At 54.2% G+C, this 13,785-nt stretch overlaps 1 protein-coding gene across 11 annotated transcripts in view; it reads right to left on the reverse strand.

Annotated features, from left to right (window-relative positions):
- The window catches only part of TNS1 (tensin 1), a 216,240-nt gene that overhangs the window by 119,319 nt on the left and 83,136 nt on the right, over nt 1–13,785 (reverse strand). For all 11 annotated transcript variants that reach the window (XM_070772002.1, XM_070772039.1, XM_070772026.1 and 8 more), the window contains one exon: nt 4,233–4,274. In XM_070772002.1, the coding sequence (XP_070628103.1) occupies nt 4,233–4,274 (42 nt within the window). The remainder of the gene's footprint in view (nt 1–4,232; nt 4,275–13,785) is intronic.

Below are 13,785 nucleotides of genomic sequence, written 5' to 3' on the forward strand. Positions count from 1 at the left end.
GCACCTAATCTTCGCTGAGCATCTGGCTGAATGCCTTTCTTCCAGCCACACAATAAGCATGCACTGAGTACCTACTGTGTGTCAGATAGTGGGAATACAGCAGTGAACACAGCGGACAGAAACCCCTTGTCATCATAGAGTTTACATGCTGGTGTGGTGGGAGGCTATTTTTTTTTATTTATTTTTAATTGAAGGATAATTGCTTTGCTGTATTGTGTTGGTTTCTATCAAACATCAACATAAATCAGCCATAAGTTTACCCATGTCCCCTCCCACCTGAACATCCTTCCCACCTCCATTCCCACCCCACCCATCTGGGTTGTTACTGAGCCCCCTTAGAGTTTCCTGAGTCATACAGCAAATTCTCACAGGCTGTCTATTTTACATATGGTAATGTATGTTTCCATGCTGCTGCTGCTGCTGCTGCTGCTGCTAAGTCACTTCAGTCGTGTCCGACTCTTAGCGATCCCATGGACTACAGCCTACCAGGCTCCTCCATCCATGGGATTTTCCAGGCAAGAGTACTGGAGTGGGGTGCCATTGCCTTCTCCATGTTGGTGGGAGGCTTTTAAAGGAGATCAGCAAGTAAGATGGTGACACATGCTGAGGGGCAAAGAAGGCAGGGAAGGGAGAGTGGGTTGCTGGGGGAAGGGAAATCTGACACTTGAGTAAAGATCTCAAGGAGGGAAAGAGCCTGGCAGGTATCCTTGGGAAAAGGTCAGCAAGTGCAAAAGCCCTGAGGCAGTATCTGCCTGATGTTCAAGACCAGCAAGAAGGCCAGGTGGTCACAGCAGACTGAGAGAAGGAGGGAGCTTTCAGAAGATGAGGTGAGAAAGGAAATCTGCCCATCATTGTAGGGCTGTGTAGACCAATGGAAGAACCTGGGCCTTTACTCTCAGGGGTGAGCAGCCATTGGAGGATTTGAACACAGACTGATTCAGTGAGCTAATTTGTTCCTTTTATTTGTTTCACCTGTGGTCATGTGTGGATGTGAGAGTTGGACTGTGAAGAAGGCTGAGCGCCAAAGAATTGATGCTTTTGAACTGTGGTGTTGGAGAAGACTCTTGAGAGTCCTTTGGACTGCAAGGAGATCCAACTAGTTCTTCCTAAAGGAAATCAATCCTGAATATTCATTGTAAGGACTGATGCTGAAGCTGAAACTCCAGTACTTTGGCCACCTCATGTGAAGAGTTGACTCATTGGAAAAGACTCTGATGCTGGGAGGGATTGGGGGCAGGAGGAGAAGGGGACGACAGAGGATGAGATGGCTGGATGGTATCACCGACTCGATGGACGTGGGTCTGAGTGAACTCCGGGAGTTGGTGATGGACAGGGAGGCCTGGCGTGCTGCGATTCATGGGGTCACAAAGAGTCGGACACGACTGAGCGACTGAACTGACTGAACTGATTCTTTTCACAGCCTTATAAGGTAGGTACTGTTACTAACTCCCAACCCGCAGAGGAGAAACTGAGGTCCAGAGAGGTTAACCAACGTGTCCATGGTCACAGACCCAGGCCTCGGGGAACTCCCTCCCTCTTGATCACTTCTGGGGGGAAGTGGAGTATCCTGACTCAGGCGGGGAAATCTTTGTTGTCACAACCACTCCTCCACCAGTTGGCTCATGCAACGTCCACGAGACTCAGAGCCCCTCTGCTCGGGCAGGCACATTAGAGATGGGAACATTCCACAGCCTGGCCCAGGCAGGAGTCCTTTCTGGTACCATGCTGTGCTGTGCAAGTAGCTTCAGTCGTGTCCGACTCTTTGTGACCCTATGGACTGTGGCCCACCAGGCTCCTCTGTCCATGGGATTCTTGAGGCAAGAATACTGGAGTGGGTTGCATGCCCTCCTCCAGGGGATCTTCCAGACCCAGGGTTTGAACCCACGTCTCTTTGTATCTCCTGCACTGGCAGATGGGTTCTTTATCACTAGTGCCACCTGGGAAGCTCATCCCTTCTGGTATCTAACTGCAATTCCTCCAGTCGGAAAGCCAACCTATTCCCTTCTGTTCCAATCCCTGACCCCTCCTCATGTAAACAAAGCTCACGAGACTCCTGGAGGTCAAGCGTCTGGCTCCTGCCTGGAGAGCCCTAGACTCCAGAGCCCCCCAACTATCCTCAACCAGCCAAGAACATTCTGTTCTCAGTGGCCAAGTAGTAATCGGGTTGAAATGCTGAGATGTGGGCTCCTTCCTCTCCACCCCTCCCTGCCTGCCCTTCCGCAATCCCAGAGAGAGTTCTCCCTGGCAGTTCCAAACCAGGCCTGCACTCTGGCCTCATCCCCACAGTATTCGACCCCTAAGCCCTGCTGTTGTGAGATGACCTTTGACTGAGCTCTGTGCAAAGAATACTCCACATCTGGAGACACACAGCTAGGCAGAGGTGAGGCCCAAAAGCATTTGAGCCCAGTGAGATTAGGAAGGAGGGGCCGATGCGAGGAAAGGACATGGAATGCCTGACCTCTGGGAGTCTTGTGAGCTTTGTTTATGTGAGGAGGGGTCACAGGTTGGAACAGAAGGGAACAGGTTGGCATTCCAGCTGGAGGAACTGCAATTAGATACCAGAAGGGACTCCTGCCTGAGCCAGGTTGTGGAATGTTCCAGTACCCAGGCCGAGCAAGTCATGGCAGGGCCTAGACCGAGAGGGCAGAGGGCAGTGACTCTGCTCTGCATCCAAGAGACATCTAAGAGTCATAATCACTTCTGCATACTTTTTTTTTTTTTTTTTTGCATGCTTTATTTCATTCCACCAATGACCCTGAATAGGGAGGGGAAGGATGGGAGGCGGATATGTATCAGAACTGAGAAGGCCTTTGGAGCTTCGAGTGCAGCCCCCTTCTTTGACAAAAAGGGAACCTGAGGCCCAGAAAGAGGGCAGTACTGGCCCACTGTCACACAGCACGTGGGTGTCAGAAGAGAAAAGACCAGGAAACCCGAGTGAGATGCCAGCATCCAGGCTGAGCAAGTCATGTGCAGACACCTCCAACTGCCTGGGCCCCACTGGGCCCTTGCCTACTCCCCAAGACTCCCACCCACATCAATGTCACCACAGGCACCGCCACACCGATCAGTGGGATGGTGCCCACTTGGGCCCTCCATCACGAACTCTAGTCACAAACAAGTACACACATGGGTGCGGGCCTGCACACACATACCTGAGTGCAGGCAGGGCCCTCCCTCTCCAGTCCCCAGGGCCCCCGCCTGCCTCCTGTGCTGGGCTGGGGAGCAGAAGGGAGCTGTGAAGGGTAAGAAGACAGAGAGACGGCAGGGAGGGAAACATTCCAAAGCAGACCAGCTGGGATGGGTCTGGAGCAGGCCCCTCTCCCCAGCCCGTAACTCACAGGAGTCCTGCCCATCCACACTTTTCTGGAAGCCTGACTGGAGGAAAGAGGGAGCAGTGCGGCACTGGGGGACATGGAGGGAGGGCAGAAAAGCAGAGTCAGCCAAAGAGCCTGGAGATGCAGCAGGCCACCTCAATGTGACTAACTTCCCAGGTACCTGAACTCTGTGGGTCATGCCATCCATCCCAGAGCCCAGGGCACATGGTTCCACAGGTGTGGACCCCTTCTAAGCTGGCATGTCAAGCCAGGTGGTCCCTGGAGCTGGTCAGATGATAGAACAGAGTCAGGGGACAGAAGGGCTCAGCCAAAAGGGACCTGACCAGGGACCAGGCAGGTCAAAGGAGATGCCATCCCCCTGTTCTGTAAGCCCCAAGACAACAGGCACCTGACCAGGCCTAGAGACAGGCAGGATGCCCTTTTATGGGCTTTTCTAAGGACTTGAGTCTCAAGATTGAAACAAGAGGCCGCGAGTCTCATGAAGTCACGAAGGGACCTCATGACTCATTTCCTTCTAGTTGGGCTTCAGCTTCAGGACACGGCCCCTTCCTCCTCATTACCTAATGGCCCAGCACCTGTGGGAGCTACCAGGATGCTTGGGGCTTCCCCAGTGGCTCAGCGGTAACGAATCTGCCTACAATGCAGGACACACATGAGACATGGGTTGGATCCCTAGGTCTGGAAGATCCCCTGGAGAAGGGACTGGCAACCCACTCCAGTATTCTTGCCTGGGAAATCCCATGGACAGAGGAGCCTGGAGGGCTACAGTTCATGGGGTTGCAAAGAGTCGGACACAACTGAAGCGACTGAGCATGCATGCAGGCAAAGTAAGCTGAAGCAGGAGCTGCGGAAAGAGAGGAGGGTGGGCTGGCGGGGCAGGAATGGACTGTCACTCACCACCAGTTCATGGCTGGAAGGAGGAATGCAGGGGGCAGCCACCTGTGGGAGGAACAGAGAAAGGGCAAGGTTAGCATCTTTCATCCCCACAGAAACCCAGGGCCTCCTGAAATCATTTTGCTCCCCCACCAGCCGGGGCTAGACACCCCGCCCTTCAGTTCACAAACACTGACACCCTCCAGTAGGAGAGTTCATTGGAAGACTGTGTAGCAACACGAGAAAACGCCTAGGCAACAGTGCTCAGATGAAGAGGCAAAAGTGAAATGGACACATTCTTAAAATTCTGTACAAAGAAATATGCAGAAAGACTGGAGGTCAAAGCACCAGAATTAAGGTAATAAGGTGGTTTTTTTTTTTTTCTCTCTCTCTATTTTCTAAATTTTCTGCAATATGGTAAGATTTGGTGTGTGTTTTTTTTTTTTTAAACCATGTTTAAGACCTCTAGGAAAGGTCACCTCCTCCATTCTCCCAAATGCCAAGGTGTCTCATTCCAAAGTCAGAGCTGCAGAGGGCTGGCCAAGCTTCCCAGACTGTGTGGGGAAACAGCATGGGGAAGGGCCTGTCGGCTCTTTCAAAAGAAACTAGCCACTCTGCTAATACACGTGGAAGGTCTTGAGGGTGGAAACACTCTCCGAGGGTGAGCTATTATTTTGTCATCATCCTCATCTTCTCTGATGAGGGAGGGGGTGGCCCCGTGGCCTCAAGTCAGAGGGAGATGGGCGGAGAGAGGGGGCTGGATTCTCCCTACGCTGAGATAACACTCCCTCCCCAGGGGCCCGGCAGCCAAACCACTACCCTGACAATTAGCAGAGGCCTTTATCAGAGACTCGATGTGTTCCTTTTTTTCTAGCCAGGACACGTTTTTCTTGGAGCTCATACCTCAACCTTGGCTCCAATTCCTGACCTGAACACCACGTAGGGGCCCACAGAGGGGACGGAGGGGGAAGCTCTCCCCACGTCCCCCAGCCCCAGGCATGAGGATGTCTGGACACAAGCCATGGATCGCCAAAGGGCAGGTGGCTACCTTCTCCAACAGTGGGCGATCTGGCCCCATCCCCAGAAGAGCAGTGACAGCCCCCAGCCTCAGGTGGAGCTGGCTGTTCATAGGGGCGTCACCCTCAGCTGAGCCTTTCTGTCCCCTGACCCTGTTCTATCATCTGACCAGCTCCAGGGACCACCTGGCTTGACATGCCAGCTTAGAAGGGGCCCACACCTGTGGAACCATGTGCCCCGGGCTCTGGAAGAGGTAGAGGGGCTAGGAGTTGGCATCCCTGGGTTCTTGGCAGTCACGCTGCAGGCTCCCTGCCAACTCAGCAAAGTGACCTGGGTTGAGTCTCAGTACCTATCACCCTTGGAGGAGAGCATGGCAACCCCCTGCAGTATTCATGCTTGGAGAACTCCATGGACAAAGGAGCCTGGTGAGTTATCATCCATAAGTTTCACAAAGAGTCAGACACGACTGAAGCGACTTAGCACAGCACACACACCTACCACCAGTTGAGGTACAGGGGGCACAGAGAAATTAAACAACTTTCCCAAGGTCACACAGCTGATCAGTGACCAGGGGTGGGGTGGAGGATGCCAGGAGAACAGGGCAGAAGGGCAGGAAAGTCTGGAGGTGGCTGCAGCCTTCAGGGCGCCCTGCCCATCAGACAAGCTCTCAGTCACGGGGACGCTTGCAGTCCCCTAGGCCCTTTCAGAGCAGGAGTCCAGCATCCAGCAGTGACCTCCTTCCTCCCTGGATCCTTGCACCCCAGCCCTAAATCCCACTCTTGTAGGTTTCAACCCCTGGGGCCAGGCCCTCCTATCCCACCTCCTATCACCCATGGGTCCTCAGGTCCGGGTGGGAGTGGGTCAACCCACAGATCAGCACCCTGCTCTGCTCCTTCTCTCGGAGCTAGAGCTGGAACAGGGCTGAGAACCTAAATGTGCAATCAGCTGCAAGAGGACGGGACGCTGCTGGCTAGTGCCATGGCATCCCAGACACAGGCAAGCCCCATCCACCGCCGCTGTCTTCCCCTGCAGTACCCGAGAGTGCGTCTGGTCTCCATTCGGGACTGGGGGTTAGGGAAGTGAGGGGGGTTACGGACACATGATGAGGCAAAGGCAGGACGGACAGGTGTCCTCTGAGACAAGAGGGAGAGCCTCTTCTCTAGGACTAAAGTACTAGTCGCTCAATCATGTCCGACTCCTTGCACCCCCCTGGACTGTAGCCCACCAGGCTCTTATGTCCATGGCATTCTCCAGGCAAGAATACTGGAGTGGGTTGCCATTCCCTTCTCCAAGTACCACCCTGAAGCAGCGGGGAGCCATGGAACCTAACCCCAGGTCCTGTCCTTGTCCTCTCTGAGGACTTAGATCTGTACTGTGGACCCCCAGTTTGCAGGCCTGATGCCGGGGTGCCCCTTCGTGGCCTGCTGCCCCCCAGGGCCTCCTCCACCCACTGCCCACAGCTGCGCATTCCAGGCCGGCCCGCCAGCCAGCCCACTAACTTTGTTGTGTGTTTCAATGTTTCTTGTCTCTCTATTTTTTTTTTTTTTTAAAGCAGAGAAATGTTTCCTTAAAAGGCTCTCTCCTTCCCTCCGGCACCCTGGCTCCTGGCCACCCCCTCAGGAGCCTGGAATGTACCAGGGAGGGCCAGAGCCCCTTGCCACTCTGGCCTGTGCCCTGTGGCCCCACACTCCTGGTGTCTGCAGCGACCACTCCCACTGGCCCCAGGGGACTCCAGCTAGCAGCCCTCCCTATGCAAAGAGGGCAGACACAGGGGGTGCCAGTCATTTGTCTCCCCAGGGCTGGCAGGACAGGATTCCAGGACTCAGGCCCAGAAATTCAGGCTCAGGTAAGCCTTCTCCCCAAGTCTCCCTCCATGATCCGTCGGCAGACAGAGGATGCGGGCTGGTGGGCCTAAGGTTCAGCCTTTCCATTCTGAAAACTGTAACAACACTAAAAGCAGCAGCAGCAGCAAATACTCCCATCAAACTTGCTACCCGCCAGGCACTCTGCTTTGTCCCTGGCGTGAATTAATTCACTTCATTCCCACAACCCTGAGCATCCCATTTTGTGACTGAGAAGACCAAGGCACAGAGGTCAATCAAGTGTCGAGCAGAGAAGGCAGGACGCAGCCCCAGCAGTCTGGCTGTAGACAGGGTTGTGCCGCAGCCCTCTCTGCCGTGCCGACTCTCCGGTAAAGATGAATTTCCCCAGAGCCCTACACAACTAGAGCAGGAACAGAAAGTTTATGGGATGTGCCTATGTGTCTGTTACTGTCCTAAGCCCTTTCCCTAGACTCATTTGATCCTAATAAAAATGCAGACTTTGGACATAGGTAGGGAAGGAGATGGTGGGATGAACTGAGACAGTAGCGCTGACATATATACACTATCATGTGTAAAATAGATAGCCAGTGGGAAGCTGCTATATGGGCACAGAGAGCCCAGCCTGTGCTCTGTGATGACCTAGAGGGGCGGGATGGGGTGGGAGGGTCAGGAGGGAAAGTTTCTTTAAAGTTCACAGGGAAAAAGATGCATGAGTTATACTGTTTTATCCCCATTTCACAGATGAAGAAACTAAGGCACAGCAAGGGTAACGACTTGCCCAAGGCCACTGCAGTAGAACGATGCAGCTCTGGAGGTAGAAAGATAGGAATGCTGCCAGGATGTGAGCGTTATCAGGCTCCATAGCCTGGCACTGGGGCCAAAGCCTGGCATTCATCAGCCCTCCACCCACTAGTATTTTCTGAACTTCAAAGGTCCCCGGGAACAGTGCCAACAACAGGACACAGCCTTGGGGACCCCCCCAGGACAGGAGAGTCCTGAGAGCAGGCAGCCCAGTCAGGGGGCTCCCTGCACAACCCGCCCCCTGGCCGGTTCCCCACTGTCACTCTGTCCATTCACCTTGTCCAGGCCCAAAGCCACACCCAAGGGGTGGGCTCCTCTCAGTCCTCGGGACACACCTAGCTCTGTTCTTCCTCAGGGCCTCTGAGTATGCAGTTTTCTTGCCCAGATGTTCTTAGCCCAGCTGTCTGCACAGCTGGGTCCTTCCTATTCTTCTGGCTTTGGCTTAAATGCTACCACCCTAGAGAGAAGCCCTCCCTGACTCCCTTAAGCTATACATACACACACACACACACACACACACATAGCTATTCTCTCTCCTGAATTCCTATCTCTCCTTCCCAGCTCTAAATACAACGTGTAATTACAGATGTGTTTATTTCCTTGTCTATAATCTGTTACTCACTAGAGAAATCAAGTGCCCTAAAGGAAAGGAGCATGCCTTGTTCATCATGCTAGTCCCAGCACACAGGAGGTGCACACGAAAGATTTCTGGAAAGATGAAAGCGACTCAAGGCCCAAGGACAGGAGGCACCAGTTACCACGACTGTTAGGCACCTACTCAAGGGAGCTGATCTACCATATGCTTGTGTTGTCTCTGAGACCCTCCAATCCTGCAGAGTTGGTATTCTGCTCCCATTTTACAGATGAAGAAACTGAGGCTTGAAGAGATCATAACAGAGTCAACCAGCTGGAAGGGGAGAGTCGTAGGTGAAAACCCAGGCACCTGCCTCCCACTGCCCCCAGAACCTCACTACCTGACGAGTGGCAGGACCTCATCCCCAGCTGGGCGACACTCCCATCCTCAATCAGGATTGGTTACACAACATCCCAGCCTCCCACGGGTCCCCACACCCATGTCCACCTGGTCCCCAGGACTGGAGGACAGCCCAGCCAAACTAGAACCACTTGAGTCTGGGAATTGAGCATTTCATATAATCCTGAGCAGAAAAGAGATCTCCCCCATATCTGGCTTGCCTCTCCCCCGCTTTAATTATGGTAAAATGCACATAACATAAAATTTACCATTTTAAGTGTAAATCAGTGGCATTGTATATTAACAATGCTGTATAATCATCTCCACTATCCATTTCCAGAACATTTTCATTATTCCAAAATAGAAAAACCCTACACCCATCAAACAATAATTCCTCACTCCCCCCCAACCCTCCCCGGCCCCAGTAACCTCTCATCTACTTTCTGTTCCTATGAACTTGCCTATTCTAGGTACCTCATATAAGAGGAATCATACAATATTTGTCTTTTTGTCTGAATTATTTCACTAAATGTTATAAGCTGAAGTATCCCTCCAAATTCTTAGGTTGAAGTCCAAACCCCCAGTACCTCACAATATGACTGTATGTAGAGATGGGGCCTTTAAATATGTGTATTAGTCCCTCAGTTGTGTCTGACTCTTTGCAACCCCATGGACTGTAGCCTGCCAGGCTCCTCTGTCCGTGGGAATCTCCAGGCAAGAACACTGGAGTGGGTAGCCATTCCTTTCTCCAGGGAATCATGCTGATCCAGGGATCAAACCCACGTCTCCTGTGTTGCAGGCAGGCTCTTCACCATCTGAGCCACCAGGGAAGCCCCAGGGGTGATTAAGTTAAAGTGAGGCCATTAAGGTGGGCCCTAATCCAATATGACTGGTATCCTTACAAGATAAGATCAAGACCCACAGAGAGTCACTAGGGGGACCTGCGCAAAGGGAGGACCACGTGAAGACACAAGGAGAAAGTGGCCAGCTACAAGCCAAGGAGGGCCTCAGCGAAAACCAAACCTGCCGGCACCTTGATCATGACCTCCAGCCTCCACACTGCGAGAAAATAAAGTTCTGTTGTTTAAAGCACTGAGTTTGTGGGTCTTCCCTGGTGGTCCAGTAGCGAAGTCTCCACGCTCCCAATGCAGGAGGCCTGGGTGAGATTCCTGGTCAGGGAATTAGATGCCACATGCCACAACTAAGAGCTTGCATGCTGCATGTTGCAACAAGATTGAAAAGCTTGTGTGTCGCAACTAAGATCCAGGGCAGCCAAATAAATAAATAAACCACTGAGTGTGTGATATTTTGCTATGCCAGACCCAACAAACTAACATACTCTGCCTAATGGTTTCAAGACTCTTTCACGTCGCAGCATGTATCAGAGTTGCATTCTTCTTTGAGGCTGAATACTACTCCATTGGATGACTATACCGCACTGTGCTTACCCGTCCATCCATCAGCGGACACTTGGGTTGCTTCCAGAGAAGTTCTTGCTGACACCCACTGCACATGCCTCCCCCAACAACTCCAGGCACTCACCTCGAATGACACCCTCCCTTCTTCATGACCCCCCTGAAGTAGGTCCTTAGCATCCTCATCTTATAGAGGCTCAGGCAGTTCAACAATCCTGTGAGAGCCAAGATGGCACATCTATCAAGTAACAGCATCAGGACTGATACCAGGTCGGCCTGCCTGCAATACCTGCCTTTCCCAGCAAGCCACACTGTCCCCTTGGCCAGATGAGGCCCGTGCTGTGGCAGAGGATCCGGGGCTGTAATAGCACAGAGAAAGCTGGAGGGGAGTGAGGGGTTGCCCAGGCATACTCCATGGAAGAGGGGGCACCTGAGGCGGGCCTCAAGAACACACTGCTTTTGTTTGTCTACTGCGTGGCTCCCCCTGTGAGCCCCAGAAGGGCAGGAAGCCCACAGGTCATTTTTGTCAAGAAGCTCGGGCTCTGCTCAGAACCTGGAACTTACGAGGTCCATGGGCAGGTTTTGAAGGTGGCGATGGGGAAAGGGCATTTCAGGAGAAAATAACCACACAAACAAGGCATGGAGGTGGGAACGCTTCCCACATCAAAAGAATCCCCTTCGGCTGGGACACAGGATGGGTGAAGGAAAAGATGGCATTGAAAGGCATGTAGGAGATGAGGGAAGCAGACTGGCCTGAAAGTTTCCCTCCAGGCTGGATGATAGGAGACTCTGAACACCCAGCAGAGGAGTTAAAGCTTTCAGCTGCCAGCACTGGGAAGCCACTGAAGATGCCTGAGTAGGAGAGGGACCAGGGGAGATGAAGGATGCGGAGCTTAATGCAAGCAGGAGATGTTCGGTAACACTAAGAATAATGAGGGGAGGGGGAAAGATGGGGAGGAGCCCTGAAGTCTAGAGACAAGGGGCCATCGCATTGCAGGTCTCCTACATTGCAGGCAGATTCTTTACCAGCTGAGCCACAAGGGAAGCCCAAGAATACTGGAGTGGGTAGCCTTTCCCTTCTGCAGGAGATTTTCCCAACCTAGGGATCGAACTCAGGTCTCCAGCATTGCAGGCAGATTCTTTACCAGCTGAGTCACAAGGGAAGCCCAAGAATACTGGAGTGGGTAGCCTATCCCTTCTCCAGTGGATCTCCCCAACCCAGGAATCAAACCCGGGTCTCCTGCATTGCAGGTGGATTCTTTACCAACTAAGCTATCAGGGAAGCCCTAAGGGACCATCAGGTACCTGAACGTCTGTGGGCCCCCATCCCCACCTCATGTTAATAGATGCCCCCTCCAGACTCTACTGCTCTCCCCGACCCAGAGCATAGAGGGCACCGCCACCTTCCTGCCCTCCAGAGCCAGGGATCCCGCCCTCAGCTCTGCCTGCTGCTCATCCTCGGGGCCCCACTCAAGGAACCTGTGGTGGCCAGGAATCAGCCATCCTCCGAGACTTGGTCACTGAGGTGACACCAGGGAGTCAAGAATAATGCAGACAATGATCCCAGAGGGACCCAGCCCGCGTGCCCTGTGTGGACACAATCAGACGACCTCCGTGTGTGGAGAGCCCAGCACCTCCAAGTTCACATTACGAATCCCCACTGGGCTCTATAAAGCCCCAGCCAGCCCCTGCCAGCCAGACCAAAGCAGGCTGGGAGCCCCCGCCAACTGGACCAGGGCTTGGCTTGGGAACCGGGTGAGGGGTGACTGTGGATGCCCACAGTCAGACAGCTACACAGTGCCCAGCCATGCGGGGGACTGGGCAAGTACAAGGCCCGAGGGTGAAGAGGGCAGCACCCCAGAACAGCTCGAAGACACTGGCCTCCCAGACTGAGCCTCAAGCCTCAAGCTCTGGGCAGGGGGGTTCCCGAGAAGGAGGGGGCCCCTGCCCTGGCTCCATTTCCTCCCCAGGCCTGGGCCTCCCCTCCAGGCCACCCATCCTCACCAGAGCTTGCTCTCAACCTGCTCTGCTGTTTCCTTCCCTTATATAGAGTTCTGCTCACGACCGGGAAAGGAACTGCGTCAAGTTCCTGGAGGCAAGAAGGGGCCTGTTCCCAGGGACACCTCGAGCTGAGGGGCGGGGGGCCGTGCCCCTTCAGGGCCAGGGAGCCAGCCGGGGGCAGGGAGGGGGCCTGACCCTTTCCCCAAGCCCAGCAGCCTCCAACTGAGACCCCAAGCAGACAAGACACAGGGGCGACCCAGAGGGCCGACTCCAGTCACTGTCCCCAGAGTTCCAGGCCCATCCCTTCCCCAAATCCTCCTGGGCCAGGCTCCTCTTGGACCATTGACCCAGTCATTCCCCCTGCCAGCTCCAGCAGCTCCCCTGAACCCCAACCCTCCCTCTTATCCCGGGAGCCTCTTCTCAGGCCCCACTCACTGGCCGCCCCAGCCCCTGCCAGCCTCCAAGTCCTGTTCCACGCTCAAGAAGGTCCTCCTAGACAGGGAAGTTTCTAGCCACACCCCACACAGCAGCCCTGACCTGCACAGCCCAACCCCATACAAGGGGAGGGCCGGGTGTGCCAGACCCTCTTGAGCCTGCCGGAATGTGGTATTTCAGAGCAGACACTTCCCCAGAAGGTCGTGGCAGCAGCAAAGCAGGTGAGGTGGGTCTAGCACTGAGCGCCAGCAGGCCCGGCCCTCTGCAGCCGGTCCCCTTCAGAGTCTGTCCGGAGGATGGCATAAGATAGCACCCAGATCTCTGGATGCCTAGCTGGTGGCAGAACATCTTTTCTGACGATCTGTTTCCCCTGGGACCCAAGCTGGGACCCCAAGGGCCGAGCTCAGGGGCCACACTGGCCCACACCCAACATCAGTGACCCTGGGAGGGCTGAGTTGCATACCGGACCAGACTTCTCATGAGCAAACCCTTGTGAGCAAGAAAGTCAGAGAAGTTGAGTTCAACAGACAGGTACCAAGCATCTCCTACATGCCAGGTCCTGGGAGCACAAGAGGGGAGCCAGGGGTCCAGGGGAAGCCTGGCAATGACAAGGGTGGGGCGTGTGGGGGCACAGGGAAGTACCAGCAGAGGCAAGAGGGCAGAGCTGGGCCCAGGACTTGACACTGGTCAGCGTCCTGGGTTCACAGCCCTGTCCCCTTTCTGCCTCCTCCTGGCTCCCTCACTGCCATTGACGACCACCCCACTCCCTGACCATCTAAGGTTGTTAAGCCAAAAACCTGAGGGTCAGCTGGACTCTTCCTACACCCCCGTCCCCCCCAAGCCTGGCCAATTCCTCCACCAGAGTATCCTTCCAAGCCACTCCCTCACCCCTAGTCTCTTTAAATCATGGAGATTCTTACAACAGCCTCCTGACATCCGCCTCCTTGCCCTCAGCCCAGCTCCACGGGATAAAGTCCAGATGCCCTAATATGGTCCTCACAGCCCTTCGGGACCTGGCTGTGTCTCTCTTTCCAGTCTCATTTCTCACCTCTCCGCCTCGAAGCTCTCGCTCCAGCCAGAGAATACCACTTTCAAGTTCGCTTGTTTGTTTT

The sequence above is a fragment of the Bos indicus genome, chromosome 2 (assembly GCF_029378745.1).
Source record: "Bos indicus isolate NIAB-ARS_2022 breed Sahiwal x Tharparkar chromosome 2, NIAB-ARS_B.indTharparkar_mat_pri_1.0, whole genome shotgun sequence".
In the NCBI taxonomy this organism is placed as follows: Eukaryota; Metazoa; Chordata; class Mammalia; order Artiodactyla; family Bovidae; genus Bos; species Bos indicus.